The sequence below is a fragment of the Fukomys damarensis genome, unplaced genomic scaffold (assembly GCF_012274545.1).
Source record: "Fukomys damarensis isolate Sample0158 unplaced genomic scaffold, DMR_v1.0_HiC HiC_scaffold_2, whole genome shotgun sequence".
In the NCBI taxonomy this organism is placed as follows: domain Eukaryota; kingdom Metazoa; phylum Chordata; class Mammalia; order Rodentia; family Bathyergidae; genus Fukomys; species Fukomys damarensis.
Window position 1 is genome coordinate 393,043 of NW_022900914.1, and position 27,681 is coordinate 420,723.

General features: G+C 46.1%; 1 protein-coding gene across 1 annotated transcript in view; it reads left to right on the forward strand.

Annotated features, from left to right (window-relative positions):
• Vsnl1 (visinin like 1) overlaps nucleotides 1-27,681 on the forward strand; it is a 95,357-nt gene that overhangs the window by 40,186 nt on the left and 27,490 nt on the right. The window contains exon 2 of the mRNA XM_010607456.3: nucleotides 4,241-4,407. Coding sequence (XP_010605758.1) covers nucleotides 4,246-4,407 — 162 coding nt within the window. The 5' untranslated portion in view covers nucleotides 4,241-4,245. The remainder of the gene's footprint in view (nucleotides 1-4,240; nucleotides 4,408-27,681) is intronic.

Below are 27,681 nucleotides of genomic sequence, written 5' to 3' on the forward strand. Positions count from 1 at the left end.
TAAAGAAAACATTGCTGAGAGGTCTCTCTGAAATCTGTGACTCATACTTTCACAGTTATAGAACTTTGTGCAGCAAAATGGTAAATAGTAGAATGAGAATAGCCTTGAAGGTCATCTGGTCCAACTTGCTCATATTTTAAACGGGAAACTATGAAGGAAGGAAAGGATCTCACCAAAGATCACAGAGTAAGTTAGAACAGAGTTGCTGTGCTTCCCTCACATGCTGGCATGGCACCGCTTTATTGGGGACATTAAGAGACTTGCTTGTCATGTTTACCCTTTCTGTTATCCTGTTCCCATAATGAAAGTTACTACTTGTCTCACATCTTAGTTTTTTTTGTCACTAAGAGACAAAAGAGTACACACCCACAACTCTAAGGAGGAAAGGTGTATAGGGGATTCGGTCCACAGTCAGCTGGCTCCAAGAGGGCAGCATAGCAGGGGGTGGATCACAGAGGGGAAAGAGTTCATGGCCTGGCACACAGGAGGCAGAGAGATCCGTGGGGAGGGGACAGACCCTTTCCTGCCATGTCCCCAGTGACCTAGCTCCTCTGACCAGATCCCACCTCCTAACAGAAAGTCACTATAAACCCTCAGCACACCAGCCCCCGTTAGGTGCACTGTGATCCACTCACCTCCCACAAGCCTTACCTATGAGCCCATGAGGCTTTGGGGACATCTAGACCTAAACCATAACAGCTCGCATTGCTGCAGCCCAGAACGAAACAAGCCTGGGTCTGCAGCCCCAGTCCATCTGCACCTTCTCCTTTATCAGACGTTACTAAGTATCAGCTTTGCTCCAATAGCTGAGGACACTGAGATAAAGGATTCAGGGCCTACCTTGAAGGTGTTAAAAATGAAGTGATGAGAACAGACCAGCACCCATCCCCTAGACAAAAGGCTCTTTTCCATTTTCCGTGCCATTAAATACAGCACTCATCCCATCTGTGAACCGCATGTCATATGTAAGGACTGCACCCACTGTCCTCATACACAGATGACGAGACCGATCTCTCCACAGAGATTTATATCAAACACTTCAGTCTCCCTCATTTATTCATTCTCTCAAAAAAAGACATTTGTTAACCACCTAGTACACATTACCGGAGACTCGGAGGTAAACAAAGGATAGTCCTCTCCCAAGAAACTAACTATCTAATAGAAAAATAATGATCTTGGAAGGTTTATACAGCCAGGGAGATAGGAGAAATGGTGTCCATGTCTGCCTAAAGGTTTAAGAGCAGCTGGTTCGTGAGCTGAGCCTGCTTAGAGAACGGGAGGGTCTGGTGAGCAGACAACAGGGACACCTTCTAGGAAAAGAGCAGGTGCAGAGCTGTGGATGTGTGGAATGTGAACTTGTGGAATGGTAACAGGTGATGACTGTTAGTATGTGAAGCGAAAGGCAGGCAGAATGTGAGGATGTGAGCAGGCAGGACTTTGTCACGAAAGGGTGTGGGGCTTTGTCTTGGAGATGGAAAATGTTGAGGGTTTGGGGAACAGATTACAAGGTTTGTATTACAGAAATTCACTCAGTCCTGTGCAGGGTAGGTGGAGCCAGGGCGCTCAGTGAGGAGGCCAATCGTCAGTCTGGGCAAGACCTGACGGGCTGATGAGGGCAGGGGCGACACCGCTCTGAGCCAGGCCAGAACTTGACTTTCCACGGGACCCACCCACATGCAGAGCGAGACCTGCTGCCTGAGGCATGCAGTTATGCGCATGAGTCTCCAAAAGTGTGACTCACGGTCCCGACAATGCACCCTGTGTGCAGGGGACCACCCTCTCCCAGCTGGCAGGGACAGTTAAGGCATTACAAGTGACCCATGGACAATCCTAACTGTTGAACTTCTAAAGATTCTTGGGGAAGGTGGTTTTTAATACCTTTAATCCATTTTCCCATCATTAATACAAAGTCACTTCTAAGCTTGTAGTTTTAGTAAATCTATCTCTTCCAAAAAAAGCATCAAGGCTGCCAAAGTGACAGATCCTCTCTCCGTTCATCTTAGATTTGACCTTGCTTTTTTTTTCCTTCTGTTCCTTTACCCGAAATACCTTTCGTCCTCTTGTCTCTCTAGGATTACATACTGGAGCCCTGTAGATCCAAGTTCCAATCCCAGCCTTGTTGTGCCCTTCCTGTGACTCTGTACCAGTTGGCCCAGGGTTCTGAGGCTCAGAGAGCTGCCCTCGCCATTGATTCCCCCTCTCTCCACAGCCAGCACTTCACCTTCGGTAGCTGCTACTGTAACGGAAGTTTGTGCCTCTGTACTGAGAAGAGCAAAGTGCAGCATTGAAAGGCTTGGTGATACATCTTTGAATGATCAGAATAAACATGAATTACAGTTTTCTTACCCAAATTAATTAAACCTGACATCAGAGTACCCACTTGATTTCCATATCCAGCTGTGGAATCCCACAGTAACTTATAATTAAGAAACAGTTGCTAATAAGAGACTTGAAACTAAAAGCAAACATAGAGGAGCTCCACCACAAAGGGCATTTTTGCTGATCCTGAGTACTCTTCCCAAACTGAAGAGCTTAGGAACACCTGGCCATCCTACCATTACCACCTGGCTGCTGCCAGCCGTTGGCCGGCACCAACTGGAAGCCTTCCCTGGGAGTAGCATAATTTGCTTTCATTACAGTGAAAGAATTATTCAGTGTTAGGACATGTTCCTGACAATGGGTGTGGATCTTGTTTTAGGAGAAGATTTTTTAAAATAATGACAATAAAGTACATGATCAACTTAGCCCTGCTGAGCTCTTACAAGCCGTAGACCCTGCTAAGAGCCCAGGAGAAGATTCATTTCATGGACATTGAAGAACCAGATGAATCCTTCAAAACCTGTCTCACTCTACTCGAAGTATACTTTAAAGATGGACTTGTAGTTTTATTATTCTGGTGGCCCTTCAGATTTTCAAGATTACTTTGACTTTTAAAATCAATCTATGGTTAATTTGTTGTTTGAAATCTTTTCATTATTATAAAGCAACAGATTAAAGGGAAAGGACTTTAAACATCCTTAATTTTGTAGCACTAATGCAGCAACTATTTTATTTATTTGTTTCAAGAGATGTAGAAAGATTTGCTAGGCAAAATTAAAGAAGTATACACTCAAAGGGATGTAGAAGAGGTATCTGAAACTATTTTAATGACAAAATATTCTTCTGGGTCTTTGCTAGCCAGGTTATTTCTTAAGTAGTCATTACTGAAAGAGTTTTATAGTACCTGCTTTATTAATGACGCCTTTATTAATATCTGCTTTATTACTTTAAGTAACACGTATAGGAAGTAGCTCAATCAGGAAAGACTCCAAATATACCTCATTGCTTGCACTGTAACAGATTAGGTGCACAGTTGGTACAGGTAATGTTATTTTATGCCTTATAATTTGTACTTCCAATCCTAGCAATAATTGGAATTCACCAACCAATCCCTAGAAAGCAACAAGAGTTTCTTAACTCTGAAGACAACACTGTAGAAAATGTATAAAGAGGGGAGTAGAGAATGAAAGTGACTAATGAAAATGAGTTACTTTCACTTTTAAAAAGCTAAAATTTTAGAACTGGGACAACTAAGATGCTGTATGATTGCTCTTCAAGTGTTTAAAGCTACTTTCTGATAATTGATTACGAATCTTTTTATTCTTGTCAACAATCCCTTTTAATAGCCTCAGGATCTAAATGTAGAATCTGACACTGGGGCAGGGTTTGGGTTGTAAGTCTGCAAGCCCAGCCACGTGGGAGGCTGAGGCAGGAGGATCACAAGTTTAAGGGCAACCTGGGTAATTTAGTAAGACCTTGTCTCCGAATAAAAATAAAAAGGGCCAGGGATGAAGCCCAGTAGTAGAGTGCATGTACGCGGTCTTGGGTTCAAGTGCTGCTTACCCACCCATCCACTCAGTGCCATGAAAACATCAGGCACCCGGTAGAAAGTGCTAATGGACTGTAATTAATAAAAGGAGAAGCAGAAGAGCGTCCCCTACCTGATCAGAGCAGCCTAAGGGGGATGGCCGCGGGCTTCCGCTCCGGGGCCCTGGGACGATGACGTTGCTGCGGAGGCAGTGACCTCACAGCCCTTCAATCTGTCTCGCAGTCTGTTTTGTTCCTGTCTTTTCTGTCACTCCAAGAAGGAGGTGGACCTGGGGGACTGAGCAGATGGCCGCAGCGATCCTAGACGGGGCCGCGCGGAACCCCAGGTGACCGCTCTCGCCGAGGCTGACCACCTTGGTTTGCTCTTCTCCAGGCAGAATGGGAAAGCAGAACAGCAAACTGGCCCCCGAGGTCATGGAGGATCTGGTGAAGAGCACGGAGTTCAACGAGCACGAGCTCAAGCAGTGGTACAAGGGCTTCCTCAAGGACTGCCCGAGCGGGAGGCTGAACCTGGAGGAGTTCCAGCAGCTCTACGTGAAGGTGAGCACTTCTGCGGCTTCTGTCTTCCCTGGGCCGGAAACAGACAAGCTTCACATGGGATTAATAGTAGCCAGTTTGTTCCGATCCCGATTTTCTATCCAAAAGAAAAATACGCATTCTTTAAGAAGTGGAAATGTACCTATAATCCCAGGTATCAGGAGGCTGAGGGAAGAGAATCAAAAGTTCTAGGCCAGCCTGGGCCAGACCCTACCTCAGATTCAGACTTTTAAAAGTAGGGAATGTAGCTTCCTACTGGCACACTTGCCCACACATACAAGGCCCCGGGTTCCATCCCCAGTACTGTAAAAAGAAAATGTGTGTGTGTGTGTGTGTGTGTGTGTGTGTGTGGTGCTCAAACTATACAGTGAATATTAAATATTGTTTTAAACGATGACAGTAAAAGACACATTGCGATTAATCTCCCTCAAAGTGCTCCCCCTAACTTGGAGCACATTTCTCCCCCCACTCTTGCACTTTCCGAGCAGTTCTGGAGTCCTCCTTTATGAGCATCTTTGTGAGGTGTGATCAAACAGACAGTGCTGCTTCTAGATGCCAGCCAGTGGAAAGGCAGGCTTATAAGCAGAACAGCATGTCCTCATCCACCTTATTCACTTGATCTGGCATCGAGTCACTTCTGGCTCTTCATGAAAGGTAAACATTCTGAACTGATTCAAGACATCAGTGTAACTGAGACACTAAACAAAGAGGTCTTCAACTGTTTCAAAGACTGGCAAGAATGACGAGGTAAGGGTGTTCAAAGCAAGGGGAGGCTGTTGAGGGAGATTAATGGAAATGCGTCTTCTACTATAACAAACTCTTTCCATTTAAACACACACTGTATTTTCCAGTCTCACTTCATGTGTATATATAGTTCCAGATATAGTCAAACAACCTGAACAAGAAGAGTAACTGTTGCATCCGTCCACTGAATAGGGTTTAGAGGACCAGCATCAGTGAAAGAACAGTAAAAACCTCAGATCATTATGTTTGCTGATGAGTATTGACAAGCTGATAATGAAACATTGTTTGACTTTGTGAAAACATGTGTGTGTGTGTGTGTGTGTGTGTGTCATAATTAAAGATAAAATATCTGGGAGAGCTTTTTCATCAACAAACGTTTCCCCATATGCAGATAAGAATCCAGATTCTCACTACAGCCCATTTAGGTGAAAAGGGTGCAGTAAGATTGGGACATCAATATCAACTCCACTGACTCAACATCTGACACTGTTTGGAAGCTGACCTTTCCCCGAATATTAGATAGAACTTTCCCATAAAAGTATAATTTCTACTGCAGCAGTATTATTTTGACATGCCTAAGTGTATTAATTTTATTGGTTCTAGTTCTGGCACAATATAAGTCATTCTGGTTTGTGTATGCTTATATAATGTTATAATTATGGAAGAAACTGCATTTTTAAATTTTTTTCTGACTAAAATACCAAATAGAAAATATTGCTTTAATCCTTTAATTGTGGCAAATGTCAGTTTGAGTAATATGAACTATCTAAATTACATATACACGTATATGGGATATTCGTGTAGAATTTTAAATGTTATCATCCTCTCTTAAGCAGAACACTTTCCGTAGCCTGTTATTCAGCAGTATGACTTTTTTTTTTTTTTTGGTACTGTGGATTGAACTCAGGTCCTTGCGCTTGCAAGGCAGGCCACCGAACCGCTGAGCTAAATCCCCGGCCCTCAGCAGTATGACTCTTGCACGCAAACATGCAGGGCATGTGTAAGAATGCTTACCATCACGTTGCTCACAGGTACAAAACTGGGAAGCAACCCAATTGCCCACCAAGTGGAAGGCGGAAAATAAATTGTGGTATATTCACAGGATAGAATGTTACACAGCCATCAAAATGGTTGGACTCCAGAAATGCTAAGACACTAAGTGCAGAAGTGAGTTTTAAAGATTTTAAATCAAACAGAAATAAAATAAAAATATGCTTTCACAGAATCACAAGTAAATGCAATGAAATGGCATAAAAAGGACAGGAAAGGAGTGATGGATACAGGACTGATGCAGACTGATGGTGGCTTCTAGTGGAGAGAAACAAGGGAAGGAAACAGGGGTTACCTGTGTGGCTAGACGAAGACTGTGTCAGAGTCACGGTGGTTGTCTTTAGTGGTGGGTGTGTGGGCACCTCACTGCATTAAAAGCTCACTGACCAACAAAAGCAAATGATCAGCCACTGATGAGTGTCAAGAGCCCAGGCTTATGATTAAGCCAGGGTCCCCACAGGAATCTATAAAATTATATCCCCAAATATGTGTAGAATGGTATAAGATCACTGTGACTGTCCTAAGAACTGAGTGGTTATTTCCTGTAGAGGTATTTCATATAGAAATGATGAGAAACGTCTATTATTTAACTGACTGCAGCTGCTTTTGCAGTGAAGTGAGTTCGATGCGTTTCCTAGACTGTTCCAACACTCTGCATAGCTTTTGGTCACATCCTCTGCCATTTTCTCATATGGAGTTCAGAGCCATCTTCACCTTCATCCCCAAGGAAAGTACAGAAAAGTGAAATGTGTCAAGTCACTTTCATATCATTGAAGATCACGCAAGTGTTAGAACACTGTGCACCTTAGTCCTCACCATCTGTTTACAGTTACAGAGGTCTTGCCTTCGAAGAAATGATTAAATTGCAGGAAGTGAGGTATTTCATTCATGCACTGAAGGATTCAGTGCTGAGAAAGCCCCCACCTCAAACTGGGGGCTTTATGTGCACATCAGCACTGCCCTGTGTCCCGCAGGACAGCTGATATCATTGGGCCAAAACCATCCACACCTCCCCACAGAGCCTGAGTGAGCTTTCTCTTTAAAGAGGAATAATTTTCTGACCTGATAGTTAATAGTCTTGGCAGCTCCTTATTTCAGCCTCTTAATAACAAGATTTAAAACAAGCCCATGTCCTTTGTCGGAGGACAGAAAACAAGAAAAGTCTTTTAATCCTGCCAGAGTAGTTCAAGGGCAGAAATAAAGGAAGAATCACAGAAGAAATGTGTCACATACACAGAAAGGAAAAGGTGGTTCTAGCTAGAAGGGAGAGGAAGAGATGTGGCTTATGTAATAGGCCCAAGAGAAAGACTGATGAGGAAAATGTCCTTTAATGCTCCTGAAAAATGCAAGTATTCAACAAGACAGTCATCACCCAGGAAAATGGGCACCATCACCTTCTCTACTTGGTGCAGATCCCTCCTGGAATCCCCACAGGGAGCAGAGCCTACTGAGTGAGGTCTTGCTTCCTGGCCCTGAAGCCCCCTGGCCTGATTGCTGTTACTGACCTGAGCATTTCAGATTCCAAATGTCTCACCTTGGCCAAGCTAAAACAGTTCTGATGGGAACTGGGCAGGAACAGGAGAGTGGCAGATACACAGCTGCAAGACCAGGAGTCACAAGCCCCAGCTTCGGAAGCCTTGGAGACCCACGTGTGAAAGAACATCCTCTACACTAGATCTGCTGTACAGAAAATAAAGCAGAGGTTTGGCAATAGGAAGCAATTTGACACCACAGAGTGGTGGCAGGATGGAATTAGAGACAGGATGCGGGCAGTCCGCATCTTAGCTTCCCCAGTGGACTCCCAAGGCAGCCCTGCATCAGTCCCTGACCCACAGCTGTGAGGCTGCTAGAGTGACCTTTGTACAACAGATCTGGGTGTGGTGCTTCCTGCTGCAAAGCAGGTCATATGCTTTAGTCGTGCAGACAACGGTCACCACATTTCCGTCAACATAAGCCCCATGGCTAGTGCAGAGCCTACCTTCACTGCAGCATCAGCAAGCGTTGGTGGCTCGCTTTGTGTCCCTTGTCAAGGAAGCCTTGCGATGAAGACGTGCAGAAATGAGTAAAGCACAGTGCTGTCCGGCCTCCAGGATCTCCTGGGGTGATCAGGAAGGCACAGCCACACTTCAAGGAGGCGTGACACGAGTGCTTCCGCCCGAGACAAGAGTGGAAAACAGAGAGGTTAATTTAAAAACAGAATATTGACACAAGAAATGAATTAACGCAGTGAATCTTTGCTCTTAATTGTAAAAAAAACAAAACATTCTCTGGTAATGATTTTAAGTTGTCTGGGGTTGGTAGCTGTTATCAGCCTGTGTATCACATAGATTCTTGTGTGGAAGCTCTAAGCCCCAGTATCTTACTTAGAATGGAGAGACAGGGTCTTAAAAGATGGGGTTAAATTGTGGTGAGGCCACTGGAGTGGGCTCTAGTCCAGTGTGACTGGTGTCCGTTAAGAAGAGGACATTTGCACATGGAGGCATTGTAGGGAAGGCCAAGTGTAGACCAGGGAGAAGACAACCATCTACAAGTCAAGCAAAGAGACCTCAGAAGAAAGCAACGTTACTGACACAATGTCTGGGGACCCCAGCCTCCAGAACCTTAAAAAAGAAATACATTTCTGTTGTTTAAGCCACCAGGTCTGCTAAGGCAGCCCTAGAACCCGAGTATAATCTTCACTCCTGCTTAGTCGGCATGTGCCAGCGCTGGGCCTTCTGCATCTGATGGAAAGGGTGTCTTCTGTCAGGAGTATCTGGCACCCTGCACAGAGGGGTTCTGTATCTCTGGTCACAGAAGTTGCAGCACATGCTCTGTTATCCTCACCACAGCACTGGTGAGGAAAAGCTGAGAAGAACTTCTACATTTTTGTCAACATGAACCAAGTACCTGATTTTTCTCTCCATGAGAATTTTCTGTCTGTAACAACAATTTTGATTGCACAGTCAAGATCACAATTTAAAATAGAAAGTTTTGGAGAAGCAGCCAGTTTTAAAAGAGAAGCCAAGTCTGGAGGAGAGCAGGCGCTGCGTGAGGGAGGAAGTGTACCTGTCCCAGTGCACTATTCCTTGGAGTGGCCTCTTCCTTGAAAGAGGGCCAATGCCATTCCTTGTTTGCTTACCTACTGTGACTTCAAAGCCAAAGAAACAAATAAACTAATCTAGCAGAGTCCTGAAAACAGCCCTAAATGGATGTTGGTATATGTTCGGTTTGACTTCCAAGGTGATTTTCATCAGGTGCCATTGTGTTGGCTCTGGATGAGTTGAAAAGATAGTCACAGGCTTAGTTTTAAACTATCACGGGATTTGGAATCTGACAGATGTGGGGTTCAACCCTCACCGTGCTGTGCCTACCAAATGCCTGCCTCCTTGAGCCTCAGGTTCCTTATCTACAAGGTAGAAATAATAAGGCTTGTCCTGTCACCTAGGTCTCTGAAGTCCCAAAGAAAAGAAGGGAAGTAAAAATGATTAAATCCCATTATGAATTGTGTTTGCCCTCTCATAGAGCCAAGAGGATGCAGGGTTTATTTCAGGTGCTAGCTCAGCGCAGCATGGAATGGCATACAGAGGAGAATGTGAGGCTCCCTGAAAACTCAATAGAAAAATATGCCCTCACCAAATAGTTCTGTCCACTATGCATTCTATGGGGGGACAGCAGCATGACAGGAGACAGCATGCAGTTGCACCATCATCAACCCCATCACAGATTCCTAGACATTGTATCCTCCAGAGCACAAAGCCCTCCCCCAACTCCCAGCTGCCAGACAGGATGCAATGTGACATTTAAGGCCTTTTTAATACACCACCACGGATCACTTGGTTTCCTGACCTTTATATATACCTCCTCCAGAAATGAGGCTCCTATGTTCAATTCCTACTGCTTACATTGTGCAGATGAGGACAGAATTTGGTTCTCAGAGATCATTAAATAGCAAAAAGCTGACCTGCAGGGCTCCAGCCCAACTCTCCTGAGCTTATTTTTTGCATCAAACTTTGTTCTCAGAAGACTGTTAGGTATTAGCAAGACAGCTGGCAGGTACATCTGACACAGGTGGGAGAGCCCTAGAGGCCATTTTGATCATCACTATTCAACAGTTTAAATTTTAATAACATGTATTCCCATAGAACAAAAGAGTTCCTGCCAAGCCATTCCAGGCACCTCTCAGTAATCATTAGAGACTCTGTGATTTGGTGCTAGAAAATTCACATCTAACTTCTCTACATAGCTGTAGGTTCATTTGCTGGTTCATTCATTCAAGACCTCCGCACTGCTATGCCCTCAGTAGGCGTGGAGCCTGGAGGGGCTGACACATCATCCTCTTTCACTCTATAAACCGTCTTTATTTTGTAGCACGTTATATTGGTGGAGTTCAATACAAAGTTTTATAGGCCATAAACATTGGAAAATAAGTCTACCCACCAAAATTCCATTGACACAGCTACCAAAAACATATATTAAAACAAAATACAAATAAATGATACCATAGAATCAGAAATACCTGAATATTTATAATAGTTATTTTAATAAAATTAAAAATTTCTAGTTATTAAAGTATTGCAAAAATAGTTTATAATTCTTGGCATGGTTTTAGAATTCTTTTAAATTGTGTTTTATATTTAAAAGGAAATAAGATGTTTTATGTACATGTCCAACTCCACACAGGAATACTGAAAACAGGTACTAATAACATTTTTTAAAGTCTATTATCATAGGAGTGAAAGGTCTTCCTCCTGAAAGCTGTATGCAAACATCTAATAAATATAGGGTGGTAGGCATATAAACTTTGTCATTTAGAACATGGAATAAAGCCTGTACCTTGAGGTCTGCCCTGCTTGCTGGTAATTTGGACAGGTGCCTTTGCTGGTCTTGTCCTAAGCTTCCGTGTCTGTGCAAATGAAAAAGTCTGTCTATGCCAGTGGCATTCATCAGAAATCACTGAAACTGGCTGCCCATTAGTGGGTTACTGGGACCCTTGGGGTTGCTGATTGCCCAGATGGTTCTCATGGGGAAAGTTCCACAATGATATTTTGATAACTTGCATGGATATTAACCCTGGAATGTCCATGGGTGGGCCTTGTGAATTCCACACACACTGAAGTTGTATGCAAAATGTCACACACATCTCCCTTAGCATAGCTCTGGCCAGATTCAGACAGAGTTCTGTAGGCCCAAGAAAGGTTAAGAATAGCAAAAGATGTTTCTGACTATTGATATACCTAGCATTCTAGGTTCTGTGACAATAATTATTGAATCATAATTGACAATGAAACAAGAAATTCCTTTGTAAACTAGATTTTTAAGTAAATTTCACTGATGTAATTCTAAAAACAAAGATTTCTAATCTGTACTTTGTCAAATTTGTCTTTGATATGTGAGTAGCATTGCTCCAGCTTCATTCAGGACTATTATGTGAGCTTCATTTTCTTGAAAGCACCATGCTATTGTAAATGGCAGGCCCCAGTAGTATAAAATGCCATCCCCTATGCCAGAGATTGTAGTACCCAGCCTACAGAGGACAGTATCATAAGTCCTGGCCCAGGTGACTGTGGTCCAGGGACATTGAGAAGCTTGTAATTGAGTGAAAGGGTGAAATGTGGGTGAAGAGGTATGGTATCGTACTGAGTCTGCGTAATCAGGATGGGAAGGACAAGAAAGGGCCTAGGCCTTAAAGAAGGCTGGTGTCTTGGTTACTTTTCTCATTGCTGAGACAAGATGTCTGACACCCACAGTTAAAGGAAGAAAAGTTTACTGTAGCTTACAGTCTGTAGAGGTGTCAGTTCGTGGCAGGGTGGCATGGCAGAAGGGCTTCGCAGAAGAGAAAGAGTTCATGGTGAGCAGAAGGCAGCAAGGCAGCAAGACTGCAATGTAGTGAAGCAGCCAGCAACACCAGCAGCCTTCTTCCTATCCCTTGTATTCTATCCGGGCTGCAGACCCTGAGGGCAGGCAGCACTCACACCCAGGGTGGGCCTTCCCATTATCCACAGCCAGAACTGTGCCAAACCAGTCAGTGGACTAATTTAATAATCACGAACCCTTGATCCCAGCATCACACACTCCAGATTCAGCCACTTCTGAAAAGCCCCACCTAGGACCACATGAGGCTTGGGGATCCTCTAGACACAGGGTGATAGCTGGTTAAGAAGGTGATAATGAAGCTGATTCTCAAAGGAAGAATCGATTTGGGCAGAAGAAGTTATCAGCCTGCTTAGAAACACAAAAGCCTCATTGTTCAGAAACCCAAAATGAATTAAAAGTGACTGTTGTGTTTCAGAACTGCTGGGCATGGAGTTCGCAGGACATCCACTGTATGAAGCACATGAGTTTGAAACAAAATATAGAAAACAACCAACAGATGTAAAACTTTCTGCTAGTCCTGCTGAGGTGATCTAGGAAACAAGATGTAGCAGAGTGGACAAAGCCGGTCCCTATCAGTAGTTCCATAGGCCTCGCCCTGGGCTCTGCCTTCTCTTCTCTGTCCTTTGCTTTACCCCTCCTCACAGGCCCCCGTGTGCTGCCTCCACGGCCGTGACACAGACCTTCTGGTGGCACTCCCTCATTTTGTGTCATGGGGGTAGAACAGCAGGGGACTTGCCTGAGGCTGCGTTTGCAGACTGGTAAGCAGTGACAAATGCCTGGCCACCTTACCGTCTGGCTTCACATCACCTTTCTGTGCTTCCTGTGTCCTCCGGGTCACTTTCAGGACAGGTAGCATGCTTCTCTGATCTGCTTTGTGGTGAAGCAGAATGCATCAGGTGCTCTCTTGTTTCTCCATCCCAGCCATCCGCCCCCAGCCAGGTCAAGCCTTCTCCTGGAGGGGAGCTCCTTCCTTGGCCTCCTCCACACCAAAGCTGGACCTCCATATGTTCCCACGACTTTGGTTTGTACCCACTTCAACTTTTAGCAAAGTCTTTCTGTTTTTGCAACACAGTTCTCCCAGCTTTTTCAGCTGCTCACTATGTAGAGCCCAGAGATTAGACCTGCTGCAGATATTTTGCCTGAAAATAGGCAGATGATGTGGTTTAATCAGAAGGCCAAACCATACACTGGCTGTGTGAATTTGGAAAAGTCCTCCATGCTTGAAGTTTGGTCATACAAATCAATAAAATTCTCTACTCAGCTTTCTCATCTGTCAAATGGGAGAATACTCAAAGCCTTGCTTGTTTCCAAGACTTGTTGAACTAGGATGGTGGCAGTGAAAGTGCCCTGTACACAGTGAATCACCTTTCCCCAGGTGAGGCAGCTCAGGTACCTGGGCATGGGAAGACACTCAGATGCCAAAACTCCACTTTCTTGGGCTTCAGGATCAATAACTTGCTCTTCCATACATAGTTTATCAAAAGAAACTATAACAAAGATGACTGTTACCTCTTCTCAATATTTGACTCTAATCAATTTTGAAAATAAAATACTTAGCTCAAAAAGATGTTTAGATGATCAGTTTTCAGAGATTCAAACTCTGCTTGTTAATAAGAGGTAACTGGGAGTAGAGCTTATTAAATTTATTTTTTGGACACTGCTATACACAGAAGCCTCTTAATACCGTAGAGAAATAGAGGTTACATAAGACACACAATGTTATCCAGATTGAGGTGTTGGAATTTTTGGTGAGAACCTGGGAATTCATTTCCATTTGGAATGTTTACCGAAATGATTGAAGCTGCACTTCAGCTTCAATTAATGTGAAAAACAAGAGCTGGGATCTGAAATTCAAGGAAGAGATAACAATAAAGATAAAGTCTGGGAAATCAAGGTCCCTCAAGAGGCTCCAAAGGCATCTTACCACAGGGAGACTGCCCCAGAATAACTCAGCCACTGATTACCAGCTCTTACCAGCTCGGTTTGCATTTGAGTTTGCATTAAAGACAGCACTTACCTCAGAGGGACCCAAGTGATAACCTTCCCTGCCTTGAGGGTGTGAAAATACTTTGGAGACATCCACACCTTGGAATCTTGCTTTCAGGCACGTTGTCAGAGAAATATCAGTGATCATTGCTCCTATGAGATACAGCAGCAGTTCTTTTAGAGGACACCTCAACTTTTCTGCCTTCAGAATGAGGTTGAAAAGAGACATTTCTCAGCCCATCCTCTTCTCCATTTTACAAATTAGGAAACCAAAGCCCTTGAATCAAAGAGAGGAATCCAGGGTTGATCCACTTCCTAAATGTGCCAGTTAATATCCAAATGTATGTGACTCAACTGCAACCTAATAATGGGGTATTAAAGCCAGAAAGATCTTCTCTCTGGTTATCTCTCCAGCTGACTGTTCAAGGATACTCTTGAAAAAAAAAAAAGAAAGAAACAACCCACTTCTGTTGCACGGTTAGACTTTAACACAGAAATCCTGTATGGATCTCGCAACATAAAGTTGTTTGACATTATAGGATTTTTCTGCCCCTGAAGGACTAGGATCTGGCAGCACTGGCCCAGCTTGGGTCTGTCCATGGGGCTGGTGGACTCAGCTGCGTGGGAAGCAGCTCCCTCCTCCAGCAGCCTGCTGAGCATCTGCTGGAAGGAAGTGCTTTGTCTCTTTGGTGGTTTTTTCCCTGGTCCACACTTGGAACAGCTCTTGGACCATTTTCTTTAGGGGGTTATCATGGAGCTTGTGTCCCCATTCTAAGACTGCTCTGACATTGCTTTGAGTCAGATCCTATACTTACCTCCAAGTCACCTTTTCTGTGCATGGATGAATGAAACCCAGGCCTGTTAACACTAGGGAGAGACGGGAGAAATTGGTCATAAAATAGGCCTAAATCTGTCTACCCAAAATATCCAAGAACCTCAGTAGCTCTGTTGTAGGGAAATTCCTTTGATGACAGTCATGCCGAGGAGCTATTGATGGTCATTCACTTTCAACAGGTGACTGCCAGAGCTGTCCACAGAAGCTGGCAGCCAGAGCTGGGGGGCCTGTGGAGCTGGAGTCAGACCCCTGCACTCTTCTAGGGCTTCTGGCCCAAGACAAAATGTAAAATTCTGCATAAATAGCTAAAAGTGGGATAAGAAGTGATATTTTCCCCAAGATGGGTACAGATTTTCTGGGAAATTTCTGTATAAATATCTTCACTAAAGGTTTCGAGGTACCTTGAAATTTAAGTAGGATTTGTAACTGCAAGGATGACATTTCCAGCAGGAAGGTACAACCTGAAGAAGGCCACGAGGGCAATGTTTTAGTCCATTGGCACTGCTGTAACAAAATGCCATAGCTGAATAGCTCATAAAAACAGAAATGTTCAGACTAGTAAGTTCAGTGCCAGCTGAGGGCCATTTTGTGTTTCATAAATGGTGCTGTGTCTGTGTCTTCACATGATAGGAGGGGCCAGCAGCCCCTCTCAGGCCTTTTTAATAAGAGCACAAGTCCTGTTCATGAAGGCATCACCCTCATAAACTAGTCAGCTTCTCTAGACTCACCTCCTACTCCCATCACCATGGAAAGTAGGATTTCAGCCGATTAAGGGTGGGCAATGAGATCAGAGCACGCAGGAAGACAGGGGCTTGCGGTAGGGAGCAGCAAGCAGAGCTGTTGGCTGAAATGGCAGGTAACCAAGGAGAGTCCAGGCGAAAATGGGCTGGAGACAAGATGAGTGGGACCAGTTCACACCAGCAGCCAGGTGTCCTGACGTCCTGCATAGTGGCAACCAGGTGGCTTTCTAGGGTCACACGCACGTTTTGCCAGGACATGTTAGACGACCATTTAGGGAACTCACGTGGCCTTCCATTACATCCTTCTAAGAACAACAGAGCAGAAAGTCCCAGACATGAGAAGTCACTGCTCATTTTCCCCTCCAGTTCTCAGTGAGTCAGTGAACAAAGCCCTAGGAGCTTGCTCTGTGCCCTCAGGCTGACGACTGACTCACTTGTTCTTCAAGCACTCACTATCTGCAGCACTGAACTGGAGCTGGGCCCTGAGCAGACAGGTGGTGAGCAGAAGGAGCTAGGCCAGGCTTTCACCTCAGAAGAGTTGGGACATTCCTCGGGACAGGTGGCCTTTCCCTGCACACGTAGAGTCTGTCCATCCTCCCTGGAGCAAGGCGCTCCCCCAACCGCATGGCTGCGGGGCATCCAGGTTCAATTCCCAGCCAGAGCTGTCTGCCTGAGCCACTGCTTGCTCAGAGTGCAGCCTTGCCTGGGTCTTGCTTCTGCTGTACTCTGGAGAGGAGTGATGATAACTTGCTAAGAAAGACACAGGTTCATCAATTTTAGAGTAAAAAACGTAACGAGGTGTCCCTGGCAAGGCCATCTGTCTGCATCTGTGCCTCAGACCCCAGCACTGTCTCCCTTTTCTGGAAGGAAGATGGAAACTCAACACACTTCAGATTGTTTTGTTTTACTTCATTTTTGCAGTGCTGGAGATGGAACCTGGGCCTCGCCCATGCTGGGCAAGTACTCGGCCATTGAGCTGCTCTCAGCCCACTGAGCTACACCCCCAGTCTACTAGAAAGCTGGGTCTTCAGGGATGCTGCAAGATGAGTGCTGTCTTGTGCTTGGCATTTTTACCCATGTGCATAATTTTTTTATGAAATGGCACAGAAATGCCAGGTGAAGTTGTGCATATCACCACCCTGAGCTTGAGTCTTCATGAGAGATGGACGGCGGTCCAGGATCCATGTTAGGCCACAGTTGGAATGAGCAGCCCTGGATTGAGACACACCAGATGAACCCAAGCTCTGCTCAGAGAGCTCTCAGCGGGTCTTTTATTTCCCTAATTTTCAGATTGGGTAGCTGTCTGGTGGCTCCTCACACCCATCTTCTAAGCACCTGCCACGCGGATGCTCAGGGCTTGGCGGTGACAGCCCCTCTCCTCATCTCTAGCCCTGGTAATAGAGTAGGCGCTTGAGGACGCTGTCCTCACCATGTGCTTGTGCAGCTCCAGCCCCGCTGGGTCTGCTCCTCTCTGTGCAGACCCAGGTTCTACCTGCTCCAGGAGACTGCCCCCCTCCTTGGTGGTAGGAGGCTGTCTTCCCAGCACCCTACCGGGCTGGCCCAGTCACCACTGTTACTGTGTGGAAACAGTGGGAGAGGGGTGAAAAGGTTGCCATTGATTCAACTGCCAGGGAGGCAGTAAGCTCGGAGAAAGCAATCTCCCCTCCACCAAGGCCCTGTGCAGCTGAGGAAAGGCCTGCCAGGGGAGGGAAGGGATCTGGAAAAGGTTTTCCTCCTTCACACAAACAGAAGCATCCTGGATTTTGTGCTGTTAGCATTAATGCCTACGACTTCCCCAGCTGACTCAACTGTGAGGGCCGAGGTAGCTTCCAAGCTGCCGTGGCAGACTGGAAAGACAGAACCTGGGCCTTATCGGTGAACTTGAGCTGCAGAATTAGTCCTGGACAGGACTGAAACCACATGTTGTGGGGTAATTAACCCTTTGTAGTCAGGGTCACCCTTTCTGTTCCTTGAAGGGAAAGCACCTAACTTAGTACAAAGGAGAATGGAGCCTCCCAGGAGGCTGAGACCTAGCTAGGGCTCTGTTGGTTAAGACTCACCAGGTATCTGAGCCAGTTACACACTTCTGGAGGTTATAGGGTTTTAGTTTATTGAGAGGGGTTGAAAAAAACCCCTGCCTTTCTGTCAAGAATTCTAGTGAGATCCATTAAACATTTTTTAAATCTCTGCTTCCAACATTTTTCTGGAAATATAGAAATGGTAAAATGTGATTCAGTGGCAGAGATGGAAGTTAAACACCGTCTTTCTCTCAAGGGACAGAAAGACATTTACTGTGACTGAGAAGAGGGGCCTTGGGAGGAAGGGTCAGAGATGAGTGGCAGAGGAGGAGTGGGCTTCGCTTCTTCCTTTGTAGAGTGAGAGGCTGAACCACATAACCTCTCAGGTTTCTTTGGTGGCAAGTTTCCAGGAACCTTGTGGTCTTGTCACCAGACCTCTGTAAGACACACTTATTCCTGCAGTGCAGGTCACCTGGCTTCATGGCCATTTTATGTCCACCCCACAAGGACCACGGCTGTGTCTTACTCATCTCTGTATCTCCAGTATCTAATGATGAAAATTAGTTAGTTGATAGAATAAATAAATAAAGGACTGTCTTACGAATGAATTCAATTTCCATTGGAAGAATAAATGAAAGGAATGAAACATTTTGAAGTGCTGTGTTCAATATAGAATGCTGAAGTCAAATGCAGTGCAATATAACAAAATAACATAATCTCCATTCTCAGTTAAGTGACTGCCTAATTTTCTTGTGAATCCATGAGACAATTGCTGGCAAGAGAGTAGTGAATGTGCTTCCTTAAGTACTCTTTTCCCAAGAGGAAATAAAAGGATGTCATGTGTAAAACACGAGGTAACCAATATTAAAGTACGAGCTAATGACTTGAAAATTAGTCTCCTTGTGTTTGAGTTTGTAATGAGATTTTCAGAGAAAACTGTAACAACTGAAAAGCTTTTCTTTTAGAAAAAATACAATACCATAAAGGACATAGCTGATCTCTGAAAATAGATAGCTTTGTCTGCTTTCTAGGTAAACATCCCTGCATGATCAGAGTAGGACGTTTTTATTCATGCTCTGTTAAAAGCTGTGACCTGTCTCTGAGTAGCATGATCAGTGCTGACACTGGGTCACGGCTAACGTGCTATGGCTTCTCAATTCCACCCCACTTGAGTCCCTTGCAGACTATGAAACTGCTGCCCCAGACATCTTTCAAGAGACACAGTCGGGTTGCCAGGGAAACTTACTAGATGAGCCTTTAGCTGGGCTTGGAGAGATTACATAAGATGAGACCAACTGGGAGAGCCAGGGATGTCCTGGGGGTGGAAGGCGCTGGGCTGCTGTCCACTCAGTTTCCAGAATGAGGACACGGGGGTGACATGTAGCAGGGATAGCGCCCAACACCTGCTCAGCCCTCTCAGAGCAAAAGTCTCTGTGGCCACAGTGACGAAGAGGCTCTGGACAGCTGAGGATCTGGCTGATGATTTTAATGATATGCATGAGGCAAAGATGGGCATTTCCCCAAGCATCCATCTCATCATTTATTTTTAAGATTTCAAAGATACAGCAGATTCCCCATTATTCTGTGTCAGGAATGTGTCAACATGTGTTTATCATCCACATGGGTGAATGACTCCCACAAAGTTTTTGCTCTGTCACAGAGGTTCTTCGATAAATCCACTGACTTCTGTGTGCGTGTGAGTTCACACGTGTACCTACCCCTCACACGCACACATTCAACCCATTTATGCGGGTGCCACAGTCAGGATCGGATTCAACTGAGTGTGGCTAAAATACGAGTGAAGATTGCTTTTCCCCCGTGCCTCCCACCCTCGGGCCTCACCTGGGTGCTTGCAAAGTTGTGCACCAACAGGTAGACTGTTACCAGGGCTCTCCTCTCCTGTGTCTGCCCAGCCGCAGAGGGCTTCGTTTACCATGTGAATTTAATATCAGAGCAGGGTATTACCTTTTGTGTGTGGTTCTGGGCATTAAACCCAGGGTCTTGTACATGCTAGGCCAAGGCCCAACCACGGAGCCACTTCCCAGCTCAAATGTCACATTCAGAGTGGACCTGGGGGACCAGGTCATGCAGCATGGGACGAGGGACCAGGGACTTGCAGTGGGTGAGCAAGATAGGACTCAGAGCATGGAGCTGTAGACACGAACATAGTAAGACGACTGGTTCAGAAGGACCACATGGTCTTTAAATCCCATCCATCCACCTCCATCCCTATATCTATCCACTGATTCATCACATAGTACCACAAAAAGCCCCAAATTAAGAGTTGAAGACTCTGAAAGGAGCCAGGTTAATGAGAGACCACCCCCTAACCTGTCAACATCAACACAGTGGGATCAGCACTGCCCACCATGCAGTGAAGAAACGGGAGTGCACAGGAGAGCTCTAGAAGGACTCGTAGAGCAGGTAATGTTTCAGCCCCATCCTAACACAGTGAAGCAGGTGGTAATGAAAAGAAGAAACTCGGCAGCAGGAAGCGTTTGCAATTTGCCTCCTTTTTCCCCTTGCTAAGACTTATTTCTTTCTAGTCCCAGTCCACAAAATCATCTTGCAAGGCAAGATCCTAGATATTTCTCAGGCTCTCTAAAAATACATCCATAATCTAATGGAAACAGACACGCTGGCAGGACATCGCCCTTCTTGCCATTAGTCAGCCCTTTATCAGCACCGCCTGGTCGGAGACAGGGAACATGATGTTGGATTGTAACGTGTCAGTGACATGGGACGGGAAGCATGCAGATGACAGGCGTGTGGGCCTGCATCTCCACTGCGTGTTTCCAAAGGACTTTCCTCTGAACTCCTGCCAAGCAAGGGCCACTCTTTGAGTCCCTGAACCCTGCTTGCTTTGATCCCAGACTGCCAGAGTTGGCTCCTCTCCCCAGTCAGAAGAGAAGCTTTGTTGGATAAAACAAGCCACTGTGGCACAGTTTTTGTCCCTGTCCAATGGTGGTTTTCAGAAAGACAAAGGAGTAATCCTAGTACTCCAGGAGGCTGAAGTAGGAGAATCATAAGTTTGAGTCCAGCCTGAGCAACTCAGCAACTCAGTAAGATCCTGTCTCAAAATAAAAAGGGCTGGGAATGTTGTTCACTGTGAAGGCCCTGAGTTCAGTTCCCGGTATCACAAGGAAGCAAAGAAGGACAGAAGACAAAGGAAAGAGAAAGGGAAAGGAGGTAATATTCACTGACCTGCCATATGTGTCAAGTAGATGGTATAAGAGAAACAAGATGAAATGTTCTGGAAGCACGGGCTGGGGATTTAGCTGAGTGGTTCCATTGCCTGCCTTGTGAGCACAGGTCCCAAGAAAAAATCAAAAACAAAAAACTGTTCTGGAAGCAGTACTTAATAAAAACAAGAACAATACTCCTAGCAAACACTTGTGAAGCACTTACGATTGACCAGGCACTGATTACCCTACGCCTGTGCTGTCTGTTAATCATTCGAGTGGCACCACAGCTTCTGCACTGGGTACCACAGCTATCTCCAGCTTACAGAGAAATAACAACTTGTCCAAGGCTACCCAGCTAGAGGATGGCTGAGCTGTACACGGGCGGCCTTCAGAGAGGGCCACAGTGCTCTTGTCAGGATTTCTGCCTGCACAGACAGGGACACGTTGGAGGTGATCCCACCGTAAACATAGACACGGGGAAGTGTGTTCAAGTGTAGCCGCTTGGGGTGGGCTTTGTGAGGGAAGTGGGGTTTGAACTTGGCCAAAAATAGGCTCTTCCAGGATAGGAATATTCCAAGCCCTCCCTGGACTAGGGTCAGTTCCTGAGCTCTGTGCAGAGGACAGTTTTTCAGTCTTTTGCTCTGCTCTATAATTCTCCACTTCCTAGCTCCTGTCTTGCCCTCAGCAAACCTGCTCCCCTAATTTCTTCTAGTCAAGTAATTTCTACTAACGTATCAGCTACTAACTGGGTTTAATGTGTGCATCCTCCTAAGGGACTTGTGATTGATTTTGACCCTAAAGTGCAGTGGGTTTGGGAGCAGAAGTTGGGCATTTGGATCAATGTCCCCTTGCAGACACCCTGGCTGAGCAGACACTGGCTCAACAACACTCAGCAAGCTGCACGTTCATGATCTGCTCACAGATCTTCCGGCTCTCAGCCCCAGTGTGTGCCCCTTATAGCATAATCCGTCCTGGTGCGCATTTTGCCAGGTGTCATTTTCCCTGCAGATGCCTCTGCTTTTGCTTGGTGGTGGGCAGGGTAGCCAGTGTGATGGGCTGGCTCCACATGGCACCCTGTCTGCTCTGTGTCCTTCCCTGTCCCTCTAAACCCAGGCCAATTTGTCCCTCTCTCCCGACTCACCTTGGGCCAGCCCCACATGGGAGATTGGCCCTTTGTGGTCAAGTCCAGAGCCTTTTTATCCTCAGCGGGAAGACTCTCACGGACATTTTGTACAAGGCCTTGCCTAAGAGAATTCAAGGGTCTGCATCTAGCCTCGAAGATTCTGCAGTTGTGATGGGCTGCCCTACGAGGAGAGCAAGCCTGCTTCTGTGGGCAACAGGCCAGAAGCTATGTGGCACAGTGAACTGGGCCACAATTCCAAGTGGGCTCCACTTCCTTATCTGTAAAATGAGAAAATCATACAGAGAGTTGGAATGGAATGAAAATGCCTAGCACAGCGCCTGCACTTGGGAAGCTCCCAGTGCCTCACAGTTTTACCTTTTTTCTTTTCGGTGTAAGGAGAGGATCCTTCTTCTTAGGTCCTTGCCTGTTTGTAGATTGCAGAACGCCAACTTCATCTTCCTTAATGCCACTCGCTTCAAACAACTCTTGAATCCAGGTCATTAGGGAGGAAAAGCCAATTACAAAATATACCAGGAAGAGATAGGTAGGACAAGCTTATTTTTGAAAAATAAGCAGTCACGTCCCACTGCCTCCTCTTTCTTCATATGAGGGGTTAGCAAAAGCAAGGGCCTTCACACCTCATTTTGCGTATTTCTTTGCCTTGAAATTTTCACAAGATACACATAGCACCTCTTTCCAAACAGTCCTGAACAATAACAGAAACCTTTGCCAGATGGAGAAAGCATCACTTTCTCTTCCTTGCGCTGTTACCTGTCTCTGCTATTTGGGTCCTAGTAAGTGAACATCCAACAATGTCTTCAACAGGCGGAAGTCTATTTTCCTCCCTAAAAGGAAGCTGGAGATGAACGCTGGCACTGAGTCACGCCTTCTCGATGTCTCTGAGACTCTCTCAGCCTCCCTGACACAGAGACGAGATCACAGTTGCAGTTCAGACACCATCACCATTAAGTCAAGAAAGAGCAGGCAGCCACGCAGGGTCCCTTTTTATCAGAAACTCAAGATATCCACCAACTGCCTCCTGCACTCCTCCCGTCCAGCAGACTTGCTGTTCTTGTCTCTCTGGCCTAAACTATGTCACTTGGGGCAATAATTTATTTTTGATTCCAGGAACAGGATTGTCACGGTTAGGGTTAGTGCAGCCACACTTGTTCCCAAGAGCAGGGCACACTATCACCCCAAGCGAAAGCACAGATACTTGAGCAAGATAGAACTGAGGAAGCAGAGGTTGACTCGGACTAGCTCCCACAGGGCCTGAAAATTTCTCTCCCTGGAGGCCTGGGCACCCACCAGCAGCTGTTTGTGGCCATGCTCTTTAACGTCGCACCTCCAGCCCTGAGCGCAAGCTGCTCTCTGGACTCTGACATTCTCTCCTAGGTGGCAAGAGAGAGGGAACAAGGTGTGCACATGCTGTGAACATCGCACAGATGTGGAGCCCAGCAAGCAGCACGCTGCTTCCCGGAGCTGGGTGGCCCTGCAGGGCTGGCATGTGTAGCTGCTGGACTCCAGTCAGGGACGTCCTTTATTGTGGTGGAGGCTCCCCAGGACACACTCTTCAGGGAGGCCCTTTCCCCAGCAGCCCCAGGCACTGGCAAGCAGTGGTGGTGATCGGAGCTGGTACACAGCCAAGCTCAGCCGGACAGTTGCAGTTACTGCACCTGAGTGTGTGACTCAGTGTCCCTCCTCGACTCAAGCTTCTGCGGGTCAGGAGCTACATCAGTACTCTCAGGAAAGTTCATGCAATCAGCTTGAGGATTATCTTCTGTTTTGTGCCCGCTGGGCCCCAGAGTCTCTCCCGCCAGCGATGCAGTCCTGGGAAGGGGAAGCGTGCTGGGTAGCAGCGAGCTCTGTGACTGGCAGCTGGGGGCTGTCATCCGTTCCCCCAGTCATTCACTTCAGAGCGACAATCTTCTAGGAAAGACAGGGACCATGAACAGAATGAGCAGCCACCTTTGAGACCAGCTGCCTACTGGACTTGCTTGATGGTACAGTGAGAGGACTGGCTTTCAGGAATACCAAGAAATAGCCACCAACAGACCATACTCTAATGCCAGTCTGCCCCTTGGTCCAAATTAAAGCACTCCCATGAATGTAACCTCACAGCTGTGCATCTGCAAAAGAGAACAGAAAGGACTTTAACAAAAGGTCCTGAGCTCAGGGCTTTCTCCACTGAACCTTGTGTCCTCCCGCCCTGTTCTCAAATGTGTTTGCTGGTTTCAAGCATCCACGCAGTTAATTGAGGAAGAGGAGAGCATCAGCAGTGCTCCAGCCTCTTTGTGCGGAACCCCGCCGTGGTGCAGTGCAGCTCTGTGCCGGGTGGGACTTAAGCAAATGCACTGTTGTGAGCTGTGCTGAGCAGACAGCATGCAGGAGCAAGGATGCTGTTGCCATGGCAGCCACATTTATCTTCAGCTTTCCAGTTTGGGCATTCTGAAGTTGAATTATTATCCCACATCACACGGTATTTTCAGTTTTGAGATGTCTTTATGGCCACACACACACACACACACACACACGCACAACTACATCTTCGTTCAGGAAAAAATAAGTGTGGCTCTCAGGGGCACATTTCAGGCATAGCAGCACCTTCCCAGCTCTAGAAAGCATCACTGGGCTGCGGAAGGGATACGAAAAGGGGATGAGAATGTGAGGCGACCGGCGATGGGCCTGGTACCTGGTGCTAGAGGAGGGGTCAGGTGGTCTCAGTGCTGTCTGTGCTCAAGGATGCAGTCCCCTGACTACCAATTTCCTGCCTCCTCTATAACAGATTATCACGGGTCAGTGGCTTAAAACAACACAAATTTACCACCTCATAGGTCTGGCACTGACTAAAATCCAGGTGTTGACAGCTTTCGTTCCTTCTGCCAGTTGGAGGGGGAAATCCACTCCCTGACCTTTCCGCCTTCTTTCTCATTCCCGGGCGAACCCTCTACCCCTCCATCTTCAAACCCAGAAGCGTGGCACCCTCAAATCTCTGACTGTTTTTGCATAAATTGTCTGAGTGTGTGAAGAACTCTGTGGTAACACAGTATCCACCTGGACAGTCCAGACATAATTTTCTGATTTCCTCTCAATCACACAGTGTCTTTGGCATGTAGTGGAACATGTTCATAGACTTTAGAGATTAGGAAATAGACCTCTTTTGGGGAGTGTTATTCTGCCTCCTACCCTGGAAATGGTCCCTTATCACATTTCCCACATGCTGAGTGTCCAGTGTGTGATGAGCACTCTCGCAGACTTTCACACATATTAGCAGAATTAGCCTTCAGCTCCATACAGAGGCTATAATGACCTTCATCTACACCTGAGGAACACGGGCATGAACCGGTGAGTGAATTGGCCCCGGGAATTCAGTGGGGTGCATCAGGCAGAGGCAGGAAGGCTCTGAGTGTCTGTCGTGCTTTCCCTCACCTCACTCCGGGCCCAGCCCTGCCCAGTGCCTCCTGCCATCCCCACCCTGCCTTGCAGAGTGACCGGGGTTCATGCAGAGACTGCAGAGCAGAAGTGAAGGGACTGATCCTGAGTCCCCACTGTGTATCACACTTTGGGGCTGCTTCACTGACACAGACCTGGGTGCCATCGCCCAGTTTCACATCAGGCCCAAAGCTCTTAGGCGCTGGCTGAAAGCAACACAGTCAGGCAGCCCAGTGGTCCCCCCAACCCCCAGGGCATCACACTTGCTGGAAGGCACTCAGTCTCAAACTGCAGTGCTTTTCCTTACAGGTACAGCAGGGCTAAGGCTTGGCTTATAAACCATAAGAAGTAACAACTAGTAATAAAACAGGATGCTTAGTTCTATTTGAAATTCAGAGTTATTTGAAACTTTGAACTGTTTATTTGTGGAATTTTCCTTTTAATATTTTCAGGCTGTGGTAACTGATACCTGAGAAAGCAGAGCTGACTGAACCAGGGTCTGCTGTGGGCAAACTGGCACCAGACACCATCTTTTCTGTTTCTGAAACTGACCTCTTCTCTTTTTTTTCTGAGTTTCCTATGTAGTAGCACCGGAGAGCGTAACCACAGGCGGGTTGAGTGTGTTAGTTGACTGGTACATGTTGTAAACACATTTCAGGTTTTAAGAAGAGACATTTTAGGAAATATAACACAAATTTCACTTGAATGTTAATTAAAATGTGAAACTTCGAACTCAGTGCCCCTTGGCCTGCTGAGGTACCAAGAGTACTTGGAAATTTGGGGCAGAGACCTCAAGGGGCTCCACCGGACCTATCTTCCTGAGGAAGTAGAGCAAGCAGGCCCCAGATGCAGGAGCACATGGCCCTGACTCCACAGCCAGGGCTTCTCCACCTGGACATAACAGGAAGACATTGGCCCTGAATGAAGTTCACTGGCACCTACCTGGTCAGGGTCTTCTAGACACCGGGAGTCAAAGATGAATTCATTTCAGGCTTTTTGCGGGGAGGAGGGTCCCACAATGTAGTCCATGCCAGTCTTGAACTTACTATACAGCCAGCAGCCTCAAAATGACAATCCTTCGGCCTCAGTCTCCAAAGTGCTGGGATTGCAATATGCACCACCAAGCCTGGCTACTTTCAGACTGAAAAAGGAAAGAAAGAGAGAAAGAAAGAAAGAAAGAAAGAAAGAAAGAAAGAAAGAAAGAAAGAAAGAAAGAAAGAAAGAACAGAAAGAATCAGAGATCCAGTCCCTACTCTTGAAGAAGCCAGGAATATTATAGACGATCCTAACAGGCTATTAGGAGGGCAGAGGGAAGGGCACTAAACTTGGCTTCTAGTTCCAGCTTTCTCTGTTCTGACTCTTAGAGGACAAGTAGGAAATTTTCAGGGTGCTAGAAAGCACCAGCAAAAGAGGCTTTCCGCAATACCACAGGACCAGAGGAGGTGAGAGAGTTACCCTGGGGGGCTTTGCCCATGAACTGCAGCATAAGCATCACCAGGCAGGTGGGCACCGCTGTGTAAATGGCGTTTACCCCAGACCCATGAGCAGGGCCTCTAAAGAAAGTGTGACTCTCTAGATACTGACAAATACAAGACAAACAAGCAAAACAGTGCAGGGCTTTTAGTAAGATAGCTTGTGGAATTTTCCTTTTGAAGTAGTTGAGCTGGCAGCAGTGTGGATGATGGATTGGCCACCAGAGAGTACAGGTGATAGGCAGGAGGACAAGCAGACAGCAAAGGAGGAGAGGAACAGTAGCTCTGGTGGTCTCCCAGGGTGGAAGGCTCTCAAAGGTCCTCGCTGGCTCTCACCTGGGATCCCGCCCTAATTAAACCAAGGGGCCCTGCAGACAGAGGAATGTAGTCGCCTCTCCCCCTGGGCAAGTGGGTGGTAGGTGAGCAATAAGCTGTTCTTGATATTATCTTTTGAGAAAAAGAATTTCACACCCACTATTGTCTGCTATCCCGTAACTTACAAATAGATTCTAAGCCTCAGAGATTAAAGTGAGCATATAATTTTTTTTAAAAACAAACATCAAAAAAATCTTCATTTGTTTGTGAAAAAAAAAGCAAATATATAGAAAGTATCTCTTGATAAATCTTTTAAAAGAAACCTCTCAATTTAAAGTCCTTGCGGAAGGCTGCTTTGAATGTTACATTGTTTCAAAGGAGTAAGGTTTTAATCCTCTCATACCCAAGCATAATAAAACTTTAGCAGAATATTTGTAATTAAATTCTAATGAGTAGAATAAACTAATAGGAAAAGCATGATGGACTCATGTTACATAACGGTGAGTCGTGTGCAGTCTGGTCAT